The sequence below is a fragment of the Salmo salar genome, chromosome 08, assembly GCF_965601325.2.
Source record: "Salmo salar chromosome 08, fSalSal1, whole genome shotgun sequence".
NCBI classification, from domain to species: domain Eukaryota; kingdom Metazoa; phylum Chordata; class Actinopteri; order Salmoniformes; family Salmonidae; genus Salmo; species Salmo salar.
This window is the reverse complement of record NC_138298.1, coordinates 20,628,151-20,654,438: the sequence shown is the minus strand read 5'-3', so window position 1 is coordinate 20,654,438 and position 26,288 is coordinate 20,628,151. Positions and strand designations below refer to the sequence as shown.

Genomic DNA, 26,288 nt, shown 5'->3' with positions numbered 1-26,288 from the left:
AACCACCATGGTCACCATGTACCACTGAAACAACAAGACACAACTTAACCACCATGGTCACCATGTACCACTGAAACAACAAGACACAACTTAACCACCATGGTCACCATGTACCACTGAAACAACAACACTTAACCACCATGGTCACCATGTACCACTGAAACAACAACACTTAACCACCATGGTCACCATGTACCACTGAAACAACAACACTTAACCACCATGGTCACCGTGTACCACTGAAACAACAACACTTAACCACCATGGTCACCGTGTACCACTGAAACAACAACACTTAACCACCATGGTCACCATGTACCACTGAAACAACAACACTTAACCACCATGGTCACCATGTACCACTGAAACAACAACACTTAACCACCATGGTCACCATGTACCACTGAAACAACAACACACAACTTAACCACCATGGTCACCGTGTACCACTGAAACAACAACACTTAACCACCATGGTCACCATGTACCACTGAAACAACAACACTTAACCACCATGGTCACCATGTACCACTGAAACAACAACACTTAACCACCATGGTCACCGTGTACCACTGAAACAACAACACTTAACCACCATGGTCACCGTGTACCACTGAAACAACAACACTTAACCACCATGGTCACCATGTACCACTGAAACAACAACACTTAACCACCATGGTCACCGTGTACCACTGAAACAACAACACTTAACCACCATGGTCACCGTGTACCACTGAAACAACAACACTTAACCACCATGGTCACCGTGTACCACTGAAACAACAACACTTAACCACCATGGTCACCGTGTACCACTGAAACAACAACACTTAACCACCATGGTCACCATGTACCACTGAAACAACAACACACAACTTAACCACCATGGTCACCGTGTACCACTGAAACAACAACACTTAACCACCATGGTCACCATGTACCACTGAAACAACAACCCTTAACCACCATGGTCACCATGTACCACTGAAACAACAACACTTAACCACCATGGTCACCGTGTACCACTGAAACAACAACACTTAACCACCATGGTCACCGTGTACCACTGAAACAACAACACTTAACCACCATGGTCACCATGTACCACTGAAACAACAACACACAACTTAACCACCATGGTCACCGTGTACCACTGAAACAACAACACTTAACCACCATGGTCACCATGTACCACTGAAACAACAACACTTAACCACCATGGTCACCATGTACCACTGAAACAACAACACTTAACCACCATGGTCACCGTGTACCACTGAAACAACAACACACAACTTAACCACCATGGTCACCGTGTACCACTGAAACAACAACTTAACCACCATGGTCACCATGTACCACTGAAACAACAACACTTAACCACCATGGTCACCGTGTACCACTGAAACAACAACACTTAACCACCATGGTCACCATGTACCACTGAAACAACAACACTTAACCACCATGGTCACCATGTACCACTGAAACAACAACACTTAACCACCATGGTCACCATGTACCACTGAAACAACAACACTTAACCACCATGGTCACCATGTACCACTGAAACAACAACACTTAACCACCATGGTCACCATGTACCACTGAAACAACAACACACAACTTAACCACCATGGTCACCATGTACCACTGAAACAACAACACTTAACCACCATGGTCACCATGTACCACTGAAACAACAACACTTAACCACCATGGTCACCATGTACCACTGAAACAACAACTTAACCACCATGGTCACCATGTACCACTGAAACAACAACACACAACTTAACCACCATGGTCACCATGTACCACTGAAACAACAACTTAACCACCATGGTCACCATGTACCACTGAAACAACAACACTTAACCACCATGGTCACCATGTACCACTGAAACAACAACACTTAACCACCATGGTCACCATGTACCACTGAAACAACAACTTAACCACAGCGCTAGAATGAGATGATATTTCTATGGACCTAACACACTAAACACCTCACCAGTTTCACACATTTCTGTTGTTGTTGTTATTATGTTTTAAATTTAAATGTACAACAATGGTAATGAAGTTACTAACAAGATACAATGAATAATAGGCTATGTTATCATGAGTTTCACATTGGCAGCAGCAGACTGCAAACGACCAAAAAAAGCATTGGCCAGCCTTAATTTTAGCCTCATTCCTAGCTGCCTTCACAGAGTTTCCCTTATGAGACATGGGACATCGCCCGATCAGCTCCTAAACCCCTTGGGCTACAATCCCACCTACATTGGCTGCTCAGATTTCTGTCAGACATTGGAAGAATCCAGTGAAATAGGTTATTAGAGTTACCAGGCAGACAGCTTGGGAGATAAGACCGACCGTGGAATACAGAAGCCTAAAGATAGAATGAGGTTCTGAGTCTGAGGAGGAAGTAGAGTAGCGTTGTTCCAATCTGGGGGATAACAAGGGGAGTTTTAATTGGCCAGGGGCACCATGGATCTCACAGATGCTGTTGGGCTTGACTGGGTCTGGGTGCTTTGGTCTGGCTGTGTGTCGTGCCACTTTACATCGTCCCTCTCTCTCATTCCTTCGATCCTTTTTTCACTGTTGTGCTCTGATATTACTGGCCCCCAGAGGAAGGACCAGATCACTACGCTTCATCCCAAAGGGCCTAGACGAGAGGGCGGTCTATGTGTACTATGCCTGCGTACAATTTGTTCTCTGTGTGTCCTATGCGAAAGAGAACATGTTTGTGTGTCCTATGCGAAAGAGAACATGTTTGTGTGTCCTACTTAGCACGTGTTTCTATGTTTTATGAGTGCTAGGTGTGTGTGTGTGCGTCTCTCCCACAGGACAGTGTGTGTCTGCCGGCCTCGCCGTCTGCCTACCTTCTGTGGTTTGAAGTCATATTTCACACAGTGCTGGAATCCCTTCCCCTTGGACTTTAACGAGGTCACAATCAAACAGCCGCCCACAAAGTGTGCAGAGTATCCCAGACCTTTGTTGGTGCGAAAACTACAGGAAGAGAGGGAAGGAAAAAGAAAAGAAAGAAATAGCACATTTCAGTTAGTGAGCGTGACGGCTCACTTTAACACAGCCTAACACTCAAGGGCAGACGGGGGGGGGTTGAGACAAGTCAACCTGCCAATAAATCATTCAAACATACACATTTTTTTTTAACTTTGAAAATGGAGGAGAGACAGAGATGGCGAAAGCCTCAATCATTTGTCAACGTCACAAAAAAATTCCCATTTGTGGGTGTCTGTGTTCTGAGCGAGCAGGGGCCCCGCCAGTCGCCGTGTGTGATTTAGTGAACTAATCTCTTTTTAAAAGGGCAGAGTCTGAAGTAGTTTTACTACACACTTTTCTACCTCTAGCTGGCTGGCTGAGTGTGGTTGGTTATCATTTTCAGAAGGCCCACCAAACAGAAGGCCCACCAAACAGAAAGGCCCACCAAACAGAAGGCCCACCAAACAGAAAGGCCCACCAAACAGAAAGGCCCACCAAACAGAAAGGCCCATCTAACAGAAGGCCCACCAAACAGAAAGGCCCACCAAACAGAAAGGCCCATCTAACAGAAGGCCCACCAAACAGAAAGGCCCACCAAACAGAAAGCCCACCAAACAGAAGGCCCACCAAACAGAAAGCCCACCAAACAGAAGGCCCACCAAACAGAAAGCCCACCAAACAGAAGGCCCACCAAACAGAAAGCCCACCAAACAGAAGGCCCACCAAACAGAAAGCCCACCAAACAGAAAGGCCCACCAAACAGAAGGCCCACCAAACAGAAAGCCCACCAAACAGAAGGGCCCACCAAACAGAAAGGCCCACCAAATCCTGGCACATCAATTAGATTTGACAGAAATTAATTATCGGCTGAAAATAGGAACGAGTGAGGCCCTGATTTACTGTCCCTGAGAGAGGGAGGGAGGAATGGAGAGAGGAAAGAGTAAGGGGGAGAGAGGAGAGGAGAGAGAAAGAGAGAGTAGGATGAGAGAGAGAGAAGGATGAGAGAGAGGTAAATGGAAACGGAGAGGGAGAGGCATTGCATCAGTATGCCTTCTTTATCTGGTAGTGTGTGTGTGTGTGTGTGTGTGTGTGTGTGTGTGTGTGTGTATTAAGCCTCTCTGATCTCAGGTTGGTTTTTTACTATTTGAGGATGACTTCATCCTACAATTTTGATGAACAAGGGAAAATAACCTAATAGCTTTCCTTGGCGTGCAAATACAGTATACACAAACCACAGACACACATACACAGAACGGGAACTACGGTATGAGCCAAATTCTATTTGAATACACCTGAATAATATCAGATTATCCATACAAAATGTATGCATGGGTATCTCAAGTTAGGATATGAGTAGAGACGTCATTTGCATAGAGAAAGAGAACAAATCAAGCAGCAGTAAGTTTGTCAGTGTTAGTGTGGGTGTATGAGATTGACTACATTAGTCGGTGGCTACAGACTGACTGGTCGACAAATCATGATGATTCGCCATTTAGGATGCAAGGTGATTCCTAGTCAGTCTGCAGTCGCCGAGTGCAGAGGAGTTGCTCTGAAACACGGAAGGCTGGTGTATGTAACTCACCAGTACAGGTAAGGCTTGTCCTTGTCAACATTGATGTTGTTGATTGGATCCATGCGGAGCCACGTGTGGAAGGTGAATCCACTCTGGTACGGCCATTTGGCTATAGGGGGCAGAGCTATAGCCTGTGAGGAGACAAACGGTTAGCTCAACGAGTTGAGAAAGACTGTTTTAGAAATAGGATTGGGAGTAGTGTGACCTAGACAACAGTGGGTCCAAGAAGGAAGGGATGGAGAAGTTAGTGTGTGTGTGTGTGTGTCTCTCCAGAGGGCTTCCTGCCTCATTAGCCAGATTCACAGCAAGGGGAAGGCGTGTGCTTAGTGCTCAGTCTCCGCTGCACACACACACCAATCACAGACCCTCTTAGGGCGGCCCTGAGCTCACCCTCACCAAAGGGCACCGTCACCATGGCAATGAAAGGATACACAGAGACATACAGTGCACACACACACACACACACACACACACACACACACACACACACACTCACTCTCTACATACAATGTGAGTGTTCCAGACATCTATTGTATGACAAAATGGGAGCAGACATGATTATCTCTATAGTTAGCCATCTAGCCCAGGTACTGTACAGTCAAATGTACCATGGTCACATACAGGTGTAGGCAGCATTCAGGTGAGACTCAGAGAAAATAGTGAAGGACAGACACACAGTTAAAACGTAGCATACATAAGGCTGTCGTCCTTCATGAAAACGTAGCCGACGTCGCCTAAGATATGAGATCATAGCTTAAACTATGTCTGATAAGTTTATCCTTCATTACCTTGAAGAGTTCAGCAAGAGCATCTTAACTGAGTTAGCTTCACTAAGTCCTCACTTTCAAACCCAATGACACCAGGAAGTGTATTAGAAAACTGCTCTATTTTAAGAGAAAGAGAGGGGAATAACAGATCATTCCCAGGGGACTTTTATGTTATTCTTTCACTCACTAAATCACATGGCTGGCTGGCTAAATGGCTGGATAGATAAAAAAGGTATTGGAAAAAGCAGCTTAGGGATTGCTGCTATGAGAAGGAAGGGGTGAGAAGGAGAACAGAGACGGCTAGGAGCATTAGAATGAAGGGAGGAGGAGGAGAACAGAGGGAAGATGGCTAGGAGCATTAGAATGAAGGGAGGAGGAGAACAGAGGGAAGACGGCTAGGAGCATTAGAATGAAGGGAGGAGGAGGAGAACAGAGGGAAGACGGCTAGGAGCATTAGAATGAAGGGAGGAGAAGGAGAACAGAGGGAAGATGGCTAGGAGCATTAGAATGAAGGGAGGAGGAGGAGAACAGAGACGGCTAGGAGCATTAGAATGAAGGGAGGAGGAGAAGAACAGAGGGAAGATGGCTAGGAGCATTAGAATGAAGGGAGGATGGCTAGGAGCATTAGAATGAAGGGAGGAGAAGGAGAACAGAGGGAAGATGGCTAGGAGCATTAGAATGAAGGGAGGAGAAGGAGAACAGAGGGAAGATGGCTAGGAGCATTAGAATGAAGGGAGGAGGAGGAGGAGAACAGAGGGAAGACGGCTAGGAGCATTAGAATGAAGGGAGGAGGAGGAGGAGAACAGAGGGAAGATGGCTAGGAGCATTAGAATGAAGGGAGGAGAAGGAGAACAGAGGGAAGATGGCTAGGAGCATTAGAATGAAGGGAGGAGGAGGAGAACAGAGGGAAGACGGCTAGGAGCATTAGAATGAAGGGAGGAGGAGGAGGAGAACAGAGGGAAGATGGCTAGGAGCATTAGAATGAAGGGAGGAGGAGAACAGAGGGAAGACGGCTAGGAGCATTAGAATGAAGGGAGGAGGAGGAGAACAGAGGGAAGATGGCTAGGAGCATTAGAATGAAGGGAGGAGGAGGAGAACAGAGGGAAGACGGCTAGGAGCATTAGAATGAAGGGAGGAGGAGGAGGAGAACAGAGGGAAGACGGCTAGGAGCATTAGAATGAAGGGAGGAGGAGAACAGAGGGAAGATGGCTAGGAGCATTAGAATGAAGGGAGGAGGAGGAGAACAGAGGGAAGACGGCTAGGAGCATTAGAATGAAGGGAGGAGAAGGAGAACAGAGGGAAGATGGCTAGGAGCATTAGAATGAAGGGAGGAGGAGGAGAACAGAGGGAAGACGGCTAGGAGCATTAGAATGAAGGGAGGAGAAGAAGAACAGAGGAAGATTAGCTAGCATGTGGTCCTCCTCTCTTCCCATGCTGCTTATTCAACACACACACACACACACACACACACACACACACACACACACACACACACACACACACACACACACACACACACACACACACACACACACACACACACACACACACACAGTATGACCCAAGCTACATATGGTTGGTAAACCTAGGCATTATAGGACATAGAGCTTATAGGCAATTCATGATGCATTATCTTAGTTATTGCTAATGCGTCCGGCCTTGGATCATGTGGGAAGTCAAGCACAAGAGGGTGTAACCTATTTAGAACCTATCCAGAGGTGCTGTAAATACCACTACCTTACCATAGACACCATGTTCACCGAGACTCATACCAGTCACTAAGTCTGAAACGACTTTTACCTTACATAGCGCCCTACTTGAACAGTGCATAGGGGAATAGTGTCATACCAGGTGTAGCGTCAGACTGTAGTCTAGTTGGGTAGTCAGGTATACATGTGGAGGTGTACTGAGTTGTTACTGTAAATGTACTCACAGCAGCACTCTTCCCTGGGAAGCTGAAGAAAGAGTCAGGTCCGTTCCGGTGGGCCATGCTCCTCAGAACAGACAGCAGCTTCACCGCATGGGGAGGCTGGAGGGAAGAACACGCACAAGATGAGACGCCACAGACTTTGATAAGTACACACACACACACACACAAACACACTTAAATGGAAAGCTACAGTGCATTCGGGAAAGTATTCAGACACCTTCGCTGTATTCCACATTTTGTTACGTTACAGCCTTATTCTAAAATTGATGAAATACAAAACATCCTCATCAATCTACACACAATACCCCATAATGACAAAGCAAAAACAGTTTTTTATATTTTTTTTGCAAATGTATTACAAATACAAATCTTATTTACATAAGTATTCAGACCCTTCACTATGAGACTAATTTGAGCTCACGTGCATCCTGTTTCCATTGATCATCCTTGAAATGTTTCTACAACTTGTTTGGATTCCACCTGTTGTAAATTCAATTGATTGGACATGATTTGGAAAGGCACACCTGTCTATAAAGGTCCCACAGTTGACAGTACATGTCAAAGCAAAAACCAATCCATGAGGTCGAAGGAATTGTCCGTAGAGCTCTGAGATAGGATTGTGTTGAGGCACAGATCTGGGGTAGGGTACCAAAAAATGTCGGCAGCATTCAAGGTCCCCAAGAACACAGTAGCCTCCATCATTCTTAAATGGAAGAAGTTTGGAACCACTAAGACTCTGCCTAGAGCTGGCCGCCTGGCCAAACTGAGCAATCGGGGGAGAAGGGTCTTGGTCAGGGAGGTGACCAAAAACCCAATGGTCATTCTGACAAAGCTCCAGAGTTCCTCTGTGGAGATGGGAGAACCTTCCAGAAGGACAACCATCTCTGCCGCACTCCACCAATCAGCCTTTTATGGTAGAGTGGCCAGACGGAAACCACTCCTCAATAAAAAGGCACATGATAGGCCGCTCTGAGTTTGGCAAAAGGCACCTAAAGGACTCTCAGACCATGAGAAACAAGATTTATTGGTCTGATGAAACCAAAATTGAACTCTTTGGCCTGAATGCCAAGCGCCACGTCTTGAGGAAACCTGGCACCATCCCTAAGTTGAAGCATGGTGGTGGCAGCATCACGCTGTGGGGATGTTTTTCAGTGGCAGGGACTGGGAGACTAGTCAGGATCGAGGGATAGATGAACGGAGCAGAGAGATCCTTGACGAAAACCTGCTACAGAGTGCTCAGGACCTCAGACTGGGGCGAAGGTTCACCTTCCAACAGGACAACAACCCTAAGCACACAGCCAAGAGAACGTAGGAATGGCTTCGGGACAAGTCTGAATATCCTTGAGTGGCCCAGCCAGAGCCCGGGACGTGAACCCGATCGAACATCTCTGGAGAGACCTGAAAATAGCTGTGCAGCGACGCTGCATCCAACCTGACAGAGCTTGAGAGGATCTGCAGAGAAGAATGGGAGAAACTCCCCAAATACAGGTGTGCCAAGCTTGTAGCGTCAAACCCAAGAAGACACAAGGCTGTAATTGCTGCCAAAGGTGATTCAACTAAGTACTGAGTGAAGGGTCTGAATACTTATGTAAATGTGATTATTTTTCATACATTTGCTAAAATTTCTAAAAAAGAATTTTGCTTTGCCATTAAGGGATATTGTGTGTAGAATGAGGAGGGAAAAAAACTATTTAATCAATTTAAAATAAGGCGGCCACGTAACAAAATGTGGAAAAAGGCAAGGGGGTCTGAATACTTCCTGAACGCACTGTATATGTTCAAGTTCACAGGCAGGTAAGCAAGCAAAAAAACATCTCCACAACTACAGAGTCAAGCTCGATTTTCAGCTTTTCTATATTCACCTCTACTAACCAAGTCAACATCTTGTTGAGAACTCTCTAGAAACATTATACTGAGAATGCAGTAGTTGTGTTGATCTACTTTACATTCTCGTTGATGCTGCAAGGTCACCCGCTTCAGATCAGAGCCCCCTTCCTTTCAACCCAAATGTAAATCAAAACCCACGGAACCGTGATCAACGTTGATAAACTTCCATAATATATTGATGAGCTTTTCTTCCCGACAAGGCCTCGGTCGGTTTAATTTCTGTGGAGGCTGCAGTAAGCATATCACACTGTGTTCACTCTGTTCAAATCCTGTGATGGAGAGACTCCTGATAGACGCATCATCTCTTGCCAACACCCTCAGATAATATTTCACAGAGCTAGCAGTGTGTGTGTGTGTGTGTGTGTGTGTGTGTGTGTGTGTGTGTGTGTGTGTGTGTGTGTGGTGGACAGAAATGGAGAAGCACAAAAGCAGCTTGCCCTCATTTCCTTGACAATCTGGTTCCACACTGATCAATGGGCCTCCCTATCCCCCTCCCTCTGTCTCAATGGGGCAGGGACTCAGTGGATAATACATTATATACACTCATATTCATGGTACAACCTACTAGATCTGCTGTTTTTACACAAGGGCTACTGTAATGACTCCACCCTGCTAGGCAAGACGGTCCAGGCTGTCTTCCCACTGTACTGTAATGACTCCACCCTGCTAGGCAAGACCGTCCAGGCTGTCTTCCCACTGTACTGTAATAACTCCACCCTGCTAGGCAAGACCGTCCAGGCTGTCTTCCCACTGTACTGTAATGACTGTACTGTAATGACTCCACCCTGCTAGGCAAGACCGTCCAGGCCGTCTTCCCACTGTACTGTAATGACTCCACCCTGCTAGGCAAGACCGTCCAGGCCGTCTTCCCACTGTACTGTAATGACTCCACCCTGCTAGGCAAGACGGTCCAGGCTGTCTTCCCACTGTACTGTAATGACTCCACCCTGCTAGGCAAGACCGTCCAGGCTGTCTTCCCACTGTACTGTAATGACTCCACCCTGCTAGGCAAGACCGTCCAGGCTGTCTTCCCACTGTACTGTAATGACTCCACCCTGCTAGGCAAGACCGTCCAGGCTGTCTTCCCACTGTACTGTAATGACTCCACCCTGCTAGGCAAGACCGTCCAGGCTGTCTTCCCACTGTACTGTAATGACTCCACCCTGCTAGGCAAGACCGTCCAGGCTGTCTTCCCACTGTACTGTAATGACTCCACCCTGCTAGGCAAGACCGTCCAGGCTGTCTTCCCACTGTACTGTAATGACTCCACCCTGCTAGGCAAGACCGTCCAGGCTGTCTTCCCACTGTACTGTAATGACTCCACCCTGCTAGGCAAGACCGTCCAGGCTGTCTTCCCACTGTACTGTAATAACTCCACCCTGCTAGGCAAGACCGTCCAGGCTGTCTTCCCACTGTACTGTAATGACCACCCTGCTAGGCAAGACCGTCCAGGCTGTCTTCCCACTGTACTGTAATAACTCCACCCTGCTAGGCAAGACAGTCCAGGCTGTCTTCCCACTGTACTGTAATAACTCCACCCTGCTAGGCAAGACCGTCCAGGCTGTCTTCCCACTGTACTGTAATGACTCCACCCTGCTAGGCAAGACAGTCCAGGCTGTCTTCCCACTGTACTGTAATAACTCCACCCTGCTAGGCAAGACAGTCCAGGCGGTCTTGGTGGAAAACGACAAAACCCAGGTTGGAAAACAAATTCTTCATCAACTTTATAACCACTAATGTATCTTAAGTACAGATACTATCTTTAACTAAATGATAGGATAGTACTATTTATGTTCAACTGTTAAATGTGTGTGATTTAATCCCAAACACTGATCTAAAATCAGTTTACCCTCTCCTTAAATCGTAACATTACCCAGTTGAAGGTAGAATGATAAAACTGCCTTCATAATCAGAGCTAAGAGGCAACTTCCTCAAGTTATTACACATTAATAATGCAGTAATGTTTTTGGGATTAGCCCAATAGACAGCGATGGTGTGTCTGCACTACATAGTGTGATGTATGGTACCAGAGCTAAGAGAGGCTAAAAGGCTGTGCACAGGCTACCAGTTTAAGTGTTGCTAGCACATTCCCCATGCTCTCTACAAGACAAATATGACAGGGCGGTACGGTATGAAGGTTAGACTAGATGTGTTACCCATTGGCCTTTCTCTCCTTGCAGTTTGCTGAAGAACAACTTCAGCTCCTTGACTGTGATGCTGTAGCTGGCCAGCACTCCTAGCATGTCCACCATCAGGTCTGGAAGAGGGAAGGGACACACACAGGTTAAATATGACATATGTGAAGAGGGGAAACTGACAAGTTACCACACCCTAACAACAGACTTGAACAGAGTCAAAGTGAAAAGCAATACACATACAGAGGGATATTCCATAAACTCTATAACCAAAGTAACATCATTGTGTAACCTCTTGTTACTTGGCTAATAAAACATTTTAATGAATTGATTACAAATAGACCAAAAACACTTCATACTAAAGAGGACATGGAAAGAAAATGTAATCAGATATTCAGCACTTAAAATACTATCCAAACCAAATCACCTTTTATTTGTTGAGTACACATATTTTCACGTTATCGCAAATGTAGAGAAATGCTATGCCATTCCCCATCAATGTGGGGTTTAAAAAAAAATAAAAAATTCACCTTTATTTAACCAGGTAGGTGTCATGACGTTGGCCTGTGGGTAAGGTTTATGACCCCCCCCCCCCCCCCCCATAAATACCTTTCTCCCTTCCCCCCTCTCTCTCTGACCCTACTGAAGGGCTTTTGAATAGCCTTTGTTAAACATAGAGTCTGGGAACATCAAACAAGTGGGGGGAAAGGAACCATATTTCGGTAATAGAACCAGTTGGAAATATACCAGGTACTTAATGAGTATGGATGTCAGTTCGGTTGTCATCTGAGACATTATGACTGATGACAGGACACAAAGGGTACCTGGGAAAGTCTACACATTCTAGTTATCAGATTCACATGGAATTGTTGTGCAATTTAAATGTTTCATATTGAAACTGTTTGTTAGGAGATTAAATGTAATTTTAGCTTCCAAATGAGAGAATTGGGTTTTCATAAGGAAAGAGCCCTGACCAATCAGTGGCCCGCCCCTGTGAAGAGACAGGGGTTATAAACGATGAAACACACCCTTCTCCCCTCGCCACTATATAAGTCAGTGACCAAATGTATCCAGTCTGTTCCAGGTACGTGAGGTCTGCAGCCTCTGCGTTAAAAGGACACACATGTCAAGTACAGAACTAAGCCAACCTCAGCGTGAGCTTTGGTTGCGAATGGTATGAACTTTGAACCCTTACTCACTACAGAAGTGATACTTCCTAGCCGTTGAGTTAGCAGCGGCCGCTGTAGACGTGGGCTAGGAAAGGACGGACGACGGATCCAGTCTAACACACAACAAAGATACTACAACGTATCCATTTTACCACCAGCGACATTCTTCCGAGGACAGGAAGACCTCTGTTGGCCAACACGGCCAGCATCTACGACCAACCTACCGAAGCGCAGCTCAGAGTAAATATTTATTGCATTTTCCTTTTCCAAATGGGCGGTAATTTACAATGCATACGATAATGTATTTAAAATGGCATAGCTGCTTTCTCTGTTCCTCAGTCTTCCCGCTCTTTCATTCAAGCCCAACCCCCTTTCTTTGTGTAACAAGCCGCCATGCCGGTTTAGCCCACTAGGGCACATTCTCCTATCATTTCCTTGTAACCATATCTGTTTATGCAATTCTGTGAATTATTTAGTTTAGTAAATAAATTATTTTAAGACAATTGATGTATGGATGACTCATAGTGAAGACTGGTTTCGTGTAAATCTTTGTAATCTGAATATTTTCCTTGGTGCCCTGACCTTCTAGTTAATTACAGTAACACGATTAATCAGTTTAATCGCATAATAATAATTACAGAGAGTTATTTGATAAACATGTCTTCCGTTTTAATGATGCCAAAGACACGACATAGGCTAGTTGAGAACAAGTTCTCATTTACAACTGCGACCTGGCCAAGATAAAGTAAAGCAGTGCTTTGTCTTACAATTTAGCATTAACACTGGAGTGATAGATGTGCAGATGATGATGTGCAAGTAGAAATACTGGTGTGCAAAAGAGCAGAAAAGTAAATTAAAAACAATATGGGGATGAAGTAGGTAGATTGGATGGGCTATTTACAGATGGGCTATGTACAGCAGCAGCGATCGGTAAGTTGCTCAGATAGCTGATGTTTAAAGTTAGTAAGGGAAATATAAGTCTCCAGCTTCAGTGAATTTTGCAATTCGTTCCAGTCATTGGCAGCAGAGTACTGGAAGGAAAGGTGGCCAATGGAGTTGTTGGCTTTGGGGAGGACCAGTGAAATATACCTGCTGGAGCACGTGCTACGGGTGGGTGTTGTTATCGAGACCAGTGAGCTGAGATAAGGCGGAGCTTTACTTAGCAAAGACTTAGATGACCTGGAGCCAGTGGGTCTGGCGACGAATATGTAGCGAGGGCCTGCCGACGAGAGCATACATGTCGCAGTGGTGGGTGGTATATGGGGCTTGGTGACAAAACGGATGGCACTGTGAAAGACTGCATCCAGTTTGCTGAGTAGAGTGTTGGAGGCTATTTTGTAAATGACATCGCCGAAGTCGAGGATTGGTAGGATAGTCAGTAGGATAGTCAGTTTTACTAGGGTATGTTTGGTGGCGTGAGTGGAGGAGGCTTTGTAGCGAAATAGAAAGCCAATTCTAGATTCAATTTTGGATTGGAGATGTTTAATATGAGCCTGGAAGGAGAGTTTACAGTCTAGCCAGACACCTAGGTATTTGTAGTTGTCCACATATTCTAGGTCAGAACCGTCCAGAGTCGGGCGGGCGGGCAGCGAACGGTTGAAAAGCATGCATTTAGTTTTACTAGCGTTTAAGAGCAGTTGGAGGCCACGGAAGGAGTGTTGTATGGCATTGAAGCTCATTGGAGGTTTGTTAACACAGTGTCCAAAGAAGGGCCAGATGTATACAGAATGGTGTCGTCTGCGTAGAGGTGGATCAGGGAATCACCAGCAGCAAGAGCGACATCATTGATATATACAGAGAAAAGAGTCGGCCCAAGAATTGAACCCTGTGGTACCCCCATAGAGACTGTGAGAGGTCCGGACAACAGGCCCTCCGATTTGACACACTGAACTCTGTCTGAGAAGTAGTTGGTAAACCAGGCGAGGCAGTCATTTGAGAAACCAAGGCTGTTGAGTCTGCCGATAAGAATACGGTGATTCACAGTCGAAAGCCTTGGCCAGGTCGATGAAGACGGCTGCACAGTACAATCTTTTATCGATGGCGATTATGATATCGTTTAGTACCTTAAGCGTGGCTGAGGTGCACCCGTGACCAGCTCGGAAACCGGATGGCACAGCGGAGAAGGTACGGTGGGATTCGAAATGGTCAGTGATCTGTTTATTAACATGGCTTTCGAAGACTTTAGAAAGGCAGGGCAGGATGGATATAGGTCTATAACAGTTTGGGTCTAGAGTGTCACTCCCTTTAAAGAGGGTGATGACCGCGGCAGCTTTCCAATCTTTAGGGATCTCGGACGATACGAAAGAGAGGTTAAACAGACTGGTAATAGGGGTTGCAACAATGGAGGCGGATAACTTTAGAAAGAGAGGGTCCAGATTGCCAGATTGCTTGCCCAGCTGATTTGTACGGGTCCAGGTTTTGCAGCTCTTTCAGAACATCTGCTATCTGGATTTGGGTGAAGGAGAAGCTGGGGAGGCTTGGGCAACTAGCTGCGGGGGGGGGTGCGGAGCTGTTGGCCGGGGTAGCCAGGAGGAAAGCATGGCCAGCCATAGAGAAATGCTTATTGAAATTCTCGATTATCGTGGATTTATCGTGGTGACAGTGTTACCTAGCCTCAGTGCAGTGGGCAGCTGGGAGGTGCTGCTCTTATTCTCCATGGACTTTACAGTGTCCCACAACTTTTTGGAGTTACAGGATGCAAATTTCTGTTTGAAAAAGCTAGCCTTTGCTTTCCTGACTGACTGCGTGTATTGGTTCCTGACTTCCCTGAAAACTTGCACATCGCGGGGACTATTCGATGCTATTGCAGTCCGCCACAGGATGTTTTTGTGCTGGTCGAGAGCAGTCAGGTCTGGAGTGAACCAAGGGCTATATCTGTTCTTAGTTCTACATTTTTTGAATGCTGGATGCTTATTTAAGATGGTGAGGAAATTACTTTTAAAGAACGACCAGGCATCCTCGAATGACGGGATGAGGTTAATATCCTTCCAGGATACCCGGGCCAGGTCGATTAGAAAGGCCTGCTCGCATAAGCGTTTTAGGGAGCGTTTGACAGTGATGGGTAGTAGTTTGACCACAGACCCATAGCGGATGCAGGCAATGAGGCAGTGATCGCTGAGATCCTGATTGAAAACAGCAGAGGTGTATTTGGAGGGCAAGTTGGTCAGGATAATATCTATGAGGGTGCCCATGTTTACAGATTTAGAGTTGTACCTGGTGGGTTCCTTGATAATTTGTGTGAGATTGAGGGCATCTACCTTAGAATGTAGGACTGTCGGGGTGTTAAGCATATCCCAGTTTAGATCACCAAACAAAACGAACTCTGCAGATAGATGGGGGGCAATCAATTCACATATGGTGTCCAGGGCACAGCTGGGAGCTGAGGGGGGTCTATAACAGGCGGCAACAGTGAGAGACTTATTTCTGGAGAGATTAATTTTTAAAATTAGAAGCTCAAACTGTTTGGGCATAGACTTGGAAAGTATGACACAACTTTGCAAGCTATCTCTGCAGTAGATTGCAACTCCTCCCCCTTTGGCAGTTCCATCTTGACGGAAAATGTTGTAGTTGGGGATGGAAATCTCCGAATTTTTGGTGGCCTTCCTAAGCCAGGATTCAGACACGGCAAGGACATCAGGGTTGGCAGTGTGCTAAAGCAGTGAGTAAAACAAACTTAGGGAGGAGGCTTCTGATGTTAACATGCATGAAACCAAGGCTTTTTCGGTTACAAAAGTCAACAAATGAGAGTGCCTGGGGACACGCAGGGCCTGTGTTAACCTCCACTTCACCTGAGGAACAGAGGAGGAGTAGGATGAGGGTACGGCTAAAGGCTATCAAAACTGGTCGTCTAGTGCGTTGGGGACAGAGAATAAAAGGAGCAGATTTCTGGATGTGGTAGAACAGATTCAGGGCATAATGTACAGACAGGGGTATGGTGGGGTGCGGGTACAGTGGAGGTAAACCCAGACATTGAGTGACGATGAGAGAGGTTGCATCTCTGGAGGCACTAGTTATGCTGGGTGAGGTCACCACCTGTGTGGGAGGTGGGACAAAAGAGGTATCTGAGGCATGTTGAGTGGGACTAGGGGCTCCGCAGTAAACTAAAACAATGATAACTATCCTAAACAACAATATACATGGCATATTGACATTTGAGAGAGACAAAGTGATGCATAAAGCAATCAAAGGTGTTGATTGGTAGACCTAACTAAGACAACGGGTAAGACAACAGCTAATCAGCTAAGACGACAACAGGTAAAATGGCAATGAATGGGCAGAGAGGGTCAGTTAACTACACACAGGGCCTGAGTTCGAGGCTGGGGCCAACAAATAAACAAAACATAAACAAAATGGAGTACAGTGATTAATGAATAGTCCAGCAGGCATCAGCTATGTAGCCAAGTGATCATAGTGTCCAGTGAACAGCAGTAGATGAAACAGGGAAGCTGCTGGGTAGTCGTTACTACCTAGCAAGTGGGAGACACAGCGTTTAAAGTTAGCTGGCCGGGGCTAGTAGAAGCACTTGCTCCGACGTCCAGCAAAGGCCGGTTGAGGGCACAGCGGATAGAGTTACGTCGGCAGACCAGTCGTGGTGGAACGGCGGGGCTCCTTATCGACGAAGGGTCCAGGTCAGTTGGCGAAAGAGGTAATGTAGTTGTTGTAATTTCGTTTGCTAGCCGGGAGATGCGCCTGGCTCGCGGCTAACTGGTGCTAGCTTCAGGGGCTGTAGCCACTATAGCCACTCAGTAGCAGCTAGCTAGCAGCGATGATCCGATGCAAAGGTCCAGAGTTTACGGCAAGAATCCGGTGGAGTAGTGGATTCTAGCCGTGTTGGGCGGGGGGGGGGGGGCTATAGAACATCTCTCTCTGTTCACTGAGATGAAAATGGTCCTCCATGGCATTAGCCAGTAATGTGTATTGATTGGGTTATCAATGCACACTCCCCCTGGCATTCAGCCTATAATAAGACACATTACTGGCTAATGCCATGGAGGACCATTTTCATCTCAGTGAACAGAGAGATGTTCTATAGCCTCCCAGAGCGACCTGGGGCATCAGAGGACTGACACACACCAGCCATGGAAGGAGAGGGAGAGGCGCCATCTGATCTAACAGCCTAATGCGTTTCACACTACTGAGCCAAGCAGAGTCAAAACATATTGCAATGGCCTGGTTACACCATAATTGCCGGAGACATGCTGAAAGGACGATGTGAAAAGAAAATATCGGAGCAAGTGCAGTCGGTTCGGGTTGGCACATTAGTGTAAAAAGAGTTTGTCTGTCTGGCCTGGACTGCATGTCCATGTTCCCTGGGTTTGTCTGTTCATCTGTCTGTCTGGCCTGGACTGCATGTCCATGTTCCCTGGGTTTGTCTGTTCATCTGTCTGTCTGGCCTGGACTGCATGTCCATGTTCCCTGGGTTTGTCTGTTCATCTGTCTGTCTGGCCTGGACTGCACGTTCATGTTCCCTGGGTTTGTCTGTTCATCTGTCTGTCTGGCCTGGACTGCACGTCCATGTTCCCTGGGTTTGCCTATCCGTCTGTCTGGCCTGGACTGCATGTCCATGTACCTGGGTTTGTCTGTCTGGACTGCATGTCCATGTTACCTGGGTTTGTCTGTCTTTCTGTCTGGTCAGGACTGCACATCCATGTTCCCTGGGTTTGTCCGTCCGTCTGTCTGGCCTGGACTGTACTGTTCATGTTCATGTTCCCTGGGTTTGTCTGTCCGTCTGTCTATCTGGCCTGGACTGCATGTTCATGTTCCCTGGGTTTGTCTGTCGCATGCTGGCCTGGACTGCATGTTCATGTTCCCTGGGTTTGTCTGTCTGCCTGCTGGCCTGGACTGCATGTCCATGTTCCCTGAGTTTGTCCGTCTGCCTGTCTGGCCTGGACTGCATGTCCATGTTCCCTGAGTTTGTCCGTCTGCCTGTCTGGCCTGGACTGCATGTCCATGTTCCCTGGTTTTGTCTGTCTGTCTGGCCTGGACTGCATGTCCATGTTCCCTGGGTTTGTCTGTCTGTCTGTCTGGCCTGGACTGCATGTCCATGTTCCCTGGCTTTGTCTGTCCGTCAGTCTGGCCTGGACTGCATGTCCATGTTCCCTGGCTTTGTCTGTCGCGTCTGTCCTGGACTGCATGTCCATGTTCCCTGGGTTTGTCCGTCTGTCTGTCTGGCCTGGACTGCATGTCCATGTTCCCTGGCTTTGTCTGTCCGTCTGGCCTGGACTGCATGTCCATGTTCCCTGGGTTTGTCCGTCTGTCTGTCTGGCCTGGACTGCATGTTAATGTTCCCTGGGCTAATGGTTTCATTATGCTAAGGCTGATCATCCTGCTCTGCCAGGCCAGTGGTCAGTCATTGAGCTTTAGAAGAGTTGTTTTGGCCTCATTAATAACTGGGTGAGAGTCTGGTGAGTGATTGAGGCTGGTGATTGTGTCTACTGACTGGTGTGGGAGTCACTTCTCTGACTGGGCAGTGGGTTAGCGCAAGGCTGAGTGATGTTGTCAGGTCTGCACACAGACTCCTAATCTAATGATGATGATGTGTGTGTGTGTGTCTGTCTGTCTGTCCATGGGTGTCCGCACCTCCTCAGTGCTTCAGTTGCTGCAAGACAAAGTAGTCTCTTCTCAGACACACAGAATAGTGCCGTCAACTGGCTAGTCTTGATGAGGGAAGGTGAGGAGCATTAGACAGGGCTAGCTCACTTCCTCATTATAAGGGAGATAGATACCTGTACAGTAGGGAATCATTCGGACTGAGGCAGTGGTCATTACTTTGGATTTAAAAAGGTATAAAAACACAGGACTTGGAGAACCACTGGATAATGATTATGACTGAGACAATTATCCACACTCCAGGGGAACTAGACAGACCTGTAGGTAGGTGTCAACATGCTAAATACTGTACTGAGGACTGGGGTGACCTCATTACTTTGGCCTCTGGTGTTACTGTGGCAGTACCTGCGATCATGCTGTCAGTGTGGGCCACGCGGTCCAGGACCAGGTTGATGAGGGCCGTGTCCGTGCAGGCCTGCAGGTTCCTCACGCTCTTCTTCAGGATAGCCGTGAAGATGCTCCACACCTCCGCCTGGCACGTGGGCTCACACTGGGAACCAGACATAATAATAATGGATCCCATTTAGAAAGACATTTGCCAGATGCTCAAAGCGCTTTACAATCCTCCACCGCTAACATGTACCCATAGAAATAGGCCTACAATTACTAGAATGGGGATCCCCATTCAAGTCAATGAGACCACGATGGGTGGGCTGGCAGAAAATCTATTTCTCTCTGTGTATTTCTATGTGTGTACAGCCACAACTCATCCACCCTAGATTATATTATAAATATTGTTCCATTTCATTTTGTGTGTGTAGCACCCACCTTGTCCAGCAGCTCCACCATGCACACAATGCTGTCCTGCTCCTGGATAATGAAGTTCATCTCCAGGTCAAACTGGCCCCCCACCAACTAGAGAGAGAGAGGAGAGGGCGAGATGAGGGTAAAATAGAAAGAGAATGAGAGAGGGAGAGAATGAGAGAGCGAGAGCGAGAGAAAGTGAGAAAGAAAGAGAGAGAGAGAGGGAGAAAGAAAGATGGAGAGAGAGTTGATTCATCTACCTACGCAATTCAAAAGCACAGAGTCAAAAACAACATCTCCATTGCAATTGGATTAGCATATGCCACTGAGCTTTACCCTCACACCTATTTATAAAACCCCTGGCACAGGTTCCTGGGCCACATCAACTGTATAACCAAATGCCTGGACCAAGCCGGATGATGTATTTCTAAACATCTGATCCTCTGTGGCTCAGGCCTGCTGGACAACTAGATTAGAGGAATGGGTTGAGCTTTATTCTGCCTAGCTTCTATCATACTGCTGTTACCTATCCGATCCAGTTGTCTCACATGTGTACAAGGATGTGAACAATGGAGCAGGCTGGGCTTCAATACAGAAAGATGCTCCACTCCCCTCTGCCCTATTTCACCTCAATGCTGTCATATTCTGTGAAGACAAGTGAACAAGGGCACAGCGGAGGGTAGTTATTCCTCCCTGAAATGAAACACATCCCAGATGATAAAACCCTGCCTGGTCCTGAGCAGAGTATGTGAGCGAAGTTGAGCGGTGGGAAATCCCACTCATGGAGACCGCTCCGGCACTCCACGTCCTTTCCAACCGCTCCACTAAAAACCGCTCCTTGCTCGCAGGAGAAGAAAAACTGCTGCTTCAAATTCGCTCCATTCGTATTTTTTTATTTATTTTTTATCACTTAATTTAGGGTACTTTACCCCTTTTTCTCCCCCAATTTCATGATATCCAATTGGTAGTTACAATCTTGTACCATCGCTGCAACTCCCCTACGGACTCGGGAGAGGCAAAGGTCGATAGCCATGCGTCCTCCGAAACACGACCCTGGCCAAGCCGCACTCCTTCTTGACACACCCGGAAGCAAGCCGCACCAATGTGTTGAAGGAAACACCGTCCAGCTGGCGACTGAAGACAGCTTGCAGGCCACCGAAGACAACTTGCAGGCGCCCGGCCCGCCACAAGGAGTCGCTAGAGCGTGATGGGACAAGGAAATCCTGGCCTGCCAAACCCTCCCCTAACCCAAATGATGCTGGGCCAATTGTGCGCCGCCTCATGGGTCTCCCGGTCACAGTCGGCTGTGACACAGCCTGGGATCGAACCCGGGTCTGTATTGACACTTCAAACACTGCGATGCAGTGCATTAGACCGCTGCACCACTCGGGAGGCCATTAAAATCACAATTTAACCAACACCCATCTATTTTTGTGACTACCTGGACCTACCATTTGGTTTTGAAGTACTGAAACCAAACCATTTCATTTGAATGAAAATAATTGAAATAAACAACAAGAAAAGAGTAAGAAAGACTAAGTAGCGCTCATCATTTCAAATAGGCTACATGTCTTATTAAACAGCATATAAACGTTATAAATAGGTCAGGTGCCAATACAGGTAGTTGAAGAACAAAAATGAATTATTTAGGCTATATTATTTCAAGGCTATAGCCTACAAAGAAATACATTTTGAAGCATTTGCGAGTACGACACACTAGCCTGGCAGGGACATTAAGCTCTCATTATTTAAACACCATGTTGTATTCAACCATTATAATCTATAAATTTCACATGTATGCTGTGACTTACTGAAAATGAAATACAAATGAAAAGAAAAATGCCTTATTAGGCTCAGTCTACAGTGCCTTTAATTCATTTTTAGAAACACGGGTTTGGCCAGAGTCTGTGGTTCTCATGCTCATGGGTTGGTGCCTGGAGAGCAGGCCAGCAACAGAGAGCACCCTCTCCACGCCTGCAGAACCACTGGGGATGCGAAACACCCTCCGGGCCACTCTTGTCAGGCTGGCAGGATGCATAATTGTTGTTGTTTTATGTAGGTAGGCCTTAATGATTTTAGGTCAAATAAACCTATCAAAACGGAAAGCTCCTTGAAAGAGGTAATATGCCTGGCCTATTGGGCCAAAATCAATGATGGCCTAGTGAATAGACAACAGAACAAAACTTAAGAGAACTGACTTTTAGTTTATAAATACTTTGCTACAATGACACACTTAGCTAGCTCCCCACCTCGTTCCTTTCTGTTAGTGTGTGCACGCAGTAATACACCAGCTCTCTCTCATCTTTGTAAGTCACCTTGATTTTTCACCTGTGTGTTTTATCAGATTCTTTATGAAAATATTTAGGGAACTCCATGACAGCAGCTAAAGGAAGGAGCTATAGCAGCACACAAGTAGACTACAGATGCATGCTGGGCCGGGCATAACCTGAGCTCGTGAAGTGCGCTCTGTTGAAGCTCTAATGGGGCGAAATTGGAGCGGGTGAGAAGGTCGAAGCTCCAGCTTTTGGGAAACTCGCTCCGCGCTCCAGTCAAATTGGGCACACTCCGCTCCTCGCTACACTCTGCTCATATTCTCTGGTCCTGAGTGGAATACAGGCTGTAGTCGTCTAACTCTAGCCTCTTTCTGACCTCCATACTTCTCAAACACAATGCAGCAGCAACACAACAGAACGGCTGGTTGGGAGAGGAGCCTATTTAGAGCCTGACTTTAATCTTGTAAGGTCATGGCAACAACTGGTGCTGGCAGACGTGACATATTAGTCAGGATCACCCTACAGCTATGAGAACATAGAGACATCACAGAACTGGCATCTAGGATGTGATAAACCTCAGATATAAACCTCATATATATATATATATATATATATATATATATATATATATATATTTCAGGTGTAGGTCTATATAACGCATTGTTTCTGTTGTAAATCCAAGATTTGTAACGAGTATATTCAAAGAAAATAAATATATATTTGATAGATAGCTATTCCCTTAGGTGAGTTGTTTTGTCAGTTATGTGTTCCCTGTTTGAAACCTGGCTTTTTACTTTACCTTTCATGCATATTATTTATTTAATCTAGGCGCTGCCAGTGTGTTGTGTTTCTCAGCTGGTGTTTGTGCACACACACTATGTGCAAACATGTTTTGCCTCCAAAAACATGAATCGTATTATTTCCACGCCAGCAGGATGTCAATGAATGTATTATGCTACCTTTAGCATGGAAAAGGTTATCTACATGGGGGCTTTGTGTGTGTGTGTGTGTGTGTGTGTGTGTGTGTGTGTGTGTGTGTGTGTGTGTGGAGAGAGAGAGTGCCCTATAGCTAAGGAAGGAATAACATTCTGTGTGTCTGGAAATATATTGTACAAGCTATAAATGTCATGATTTGTCATTTATTTAATAGTGGCGATGACATTTTTATGATTGAACCCTGCCTAATAGAAAGTGATAAGAAGGAAAATAACGACGCACATGTCAAAACTAACTAAGATGGGGCGCAAGGTGTCGAATCAATAAGAAGGGCCTGTCACTGGACGGAAAGCAAAGAGGGATCGCCACCATTTGCCACGAGACAGGCGGTGAGAAGACAATTTGATTAGGATGAAATTATATCCTCAAGCTGTGTTTGATGGGAACCTGTCCCATTAAAATGAGTCAAGCAGGATTAACAGAAGGTGGGGGGCTGAGGAGGAATCAGGGTAGCCCCCTGTCACCATGGACAACCAAGCCAGGAGATAAAAGCAATGATAACAGACCGTGCCACCCCGACAAACACACGCTCACGTCATACGTCCATAGACCCCACACTAACAAACACACACACAAACCAAATACGTCATTCAGACACAGCTGCTGATCCAATCCATGACTCCTCAGAGGTAGGACCTAAAGTGTGTGATTGTGGAGTGGTGGCAATGATGGTTAGGTGCCAAAAAAAAAATCCTTTATTTAAATATTTATTTATTTATTTATTTATTTATTTAAAGGCTAGCTATGTAAATGATTTGTTCATCAGAAAGTGATTGCTCCCTTCCCCCATCCTCCTCCTCCCCTCTCTGGCCATTAGCCATTGGGCTCCCGAGCGGCGCAGCGGTCTAAGACACTGCATCTCAGTGCTAGAGGCGTCACTAATGACCCTGGTTCGATTCCAGACTGCATCACAACTGGCCGTGATTGAATAGTCCCATAGGGCGGTGCACAATTGGCCCAGCGTCATCCGGGTTTGGCCGTCATTGCAAATAAGAATTTGTTCTTAATTAACCGACTTGCCTAGTTAAATAAAGGTTAAATAAAATAAAGTGAAAAATAATAAATAAAATAAAAGCAGTGACATTCTTTCCCTCTTCCCTTCATTCCTAGCGTTGCAGTAGCTGATAAATCATACAGTCATTAGCATTTTGGGGGGCCCCCCCACCCAGTCGGGATTGTGTTAATGGATGTTTTCTACAGCAACAGGTGATTTACGAGCCTGACACTCTGGGCGAGTCAGACATTCGACAGTCAGGTGACAGGGGAGAGAGGATGGGAGAGGGGAGTCACATGAGGATGGCGAAGCCACAGTGGTGGCAGCACTGGCCTAGAGGGAGGTCAGTGTGTGAGTACTGAGTTCACTCAGCCTGTGTGTGTGTGTGTTAAAAGGATGAAAGCTCAGAAGGTTGAGATGAGAGGCTAATGGTTGAGACGCCACGAGTGCCAGCGCATCGACATTAAAAGCAGCCGTGTGTGTCTGTACCAGTTGAGTTGTTAATGATGTTCTCGTAAGGTTGATATTCAAGCTGAAATAGAGTCAGTCAGAATGGAGTGATGAGACCCCCAAGAGGAGGAATTTGGGTGAATAAGCAGGTCTAAGTACAAGAGAATGTCCTAACCCAACCTCACCTTTCTCAGGAACTTAGCCAGGCCTATCTGTAGAGTACCATAGATATCATTTCTTCAAAAACCGGTCAGACAGCCAGAGATAGTAAAATATGTATTTTAAACAGATAAGCTATTCATAAACCACATAATAAAAACTGCCTTCTACGGGCAAGTTACGATCACTGACCACAATTCCACTTCCTTCCACTGAACACCACAGTAAAAAGAAACGTCCTTTTTGGCACAAATTCAGTTTAATTATGCAATAAGCCCCGAGGGGATGTGGTATATGGCCAATATACCACGGCTAAGGGCTGTTCTTACACACTACGCAATGTGGAGTGGCTGAATACAGCCCTTAGCTGTGGTATATTGGTCATATATCACAAACCTCCAAGGTGCCTTATTGCTATTATAAACTGGTTACCTAGAGCAGTAAAAATAAATGTTTTATCATACCCGTGGTATACGGTCTGATATACCACAGCTGTCAGCCAATCAGCATTCAGGGCTTCAACCACCCAGTTTATAATTAATAGTATAACCCACTCGCCTAACTTTGAAGTTACGCAAATGATACCGTGCCCATTTTAGAACAAAAGTTCAATGCATTTATAAGTATTTCCTAATTACCATTAATATCTCACTAGCCTTCATATTTTCCCTTCCAGATAAAGCCTTTACCATCCTCCACTGCGATGGGAGAGAAATATCAGTAAAGAAAAAATCTCAGCTATTTACTTTTAATATTAGGACCTGCTTATACTTAGCAGGGTTTTAATAGGCTTAATTTATCACGTTTAATCGTCTTCTGGTGCCGGAGTGTAATTGAGAAATGCCTACCTCATATCTCACTGCTGATATTTGAGATTAGAGCTTAGAATTATGGCAGTTTAGAATTCAAATGTGTTATAAATTAATCTATGGGATGTAGCTTTGATTTAGATCAAGTTAAAAGTACTTTGACATTATTTGGATGTATGGATTGGCAAGAAACACATGAAAATCTGAGCAAGCAGCCCACAGCAGAACGCTCACTGAAAATATTATTTTACAAACTGAGCCTGAAGCAACAGAAAACCTCAGACTGATGAAAGTACTACAATATAGTCTGCTGCACTTCCTCCTGTGTACCTTGCAACTCATCGTTGGAGTAGGAGCACCGCTAGCCTAAAATGTGGTGAGCCACACAAAGAGCTCAGCGAATCTATTACCTCAATCGATGATGTAATCACCCAGAGTCAGACTATTGCCTGCGTCCCAAATGGTACCCTATTCCCCATTTGTTCAGAAGTAGTGCACTTTGAATAGGGTGCCATTTGGGACACAGCCTATAACCTGCAGGAGGCAGGACCATGGGGGAGCCGCCCGCCACTTAGCAGTAAAACTCTACAAATATCACCTCCTTGCCTCCACAATGGAGGTCTGACTGAGCAGCGGTGACAGCATAGAAAGACAAAACAGGGAAGAATCCATTGTTGTGGGCACACTGAAAAGAGTTGTAAAATCGAGGCCCTCCAATTTCAGTCAGCAAGCAGCCTAAGAGCTGAATAGTTTATAAAGTAGCCTAGTTTCTAGGGTAATAGAT

At 46.0% G+C, this 26,288-nt stretch overlaps 1 protein-coding gene across 4 annotated transcripts in view; it reads right to left on the bottom strand.

The window, feature by feature from the left end:
* The window catches only part of LOC106610178 (lipopolysaccharide-responsive and beige-like anchor protein), a 296,378-nt gene that overhangs the window by 236,175 nt on the left and 33,915 nt on the right, over positions 1–26,288 (bottom strand). For all 4 annotated transcript variants that reach the window (XM_045722742.2, XM_045722744.2, XM_082978435.1 and 1 more), the window contains exons 2-7: positions 19,848–19,934; positions 19,425–19,569; positions 11,323–11,423; positions 7,283–7,378; positions 4,592–4,713; positions 2,889–3,015 (exon numbers count right to left, since the gene is read on the bottom strand). In XM_045722742.2, coding sequence (XP_045578698.1) covers positions 2,889–3,015; positions 4,592–4,713; positions 7,283–7,378; positions 11,323–11,423; positions 19,425–19,569; positions 19,848–19,934 — 678 coding nt within the window. The remainder of the gene's footprint in view (positions 1–2,888; positions 3,016–4,591; positions 4,714–7,282; positions 7,379–11,322; positions 11,424–19,424; positions 19,570–19,847; positions 19,935–26,288) is intronic.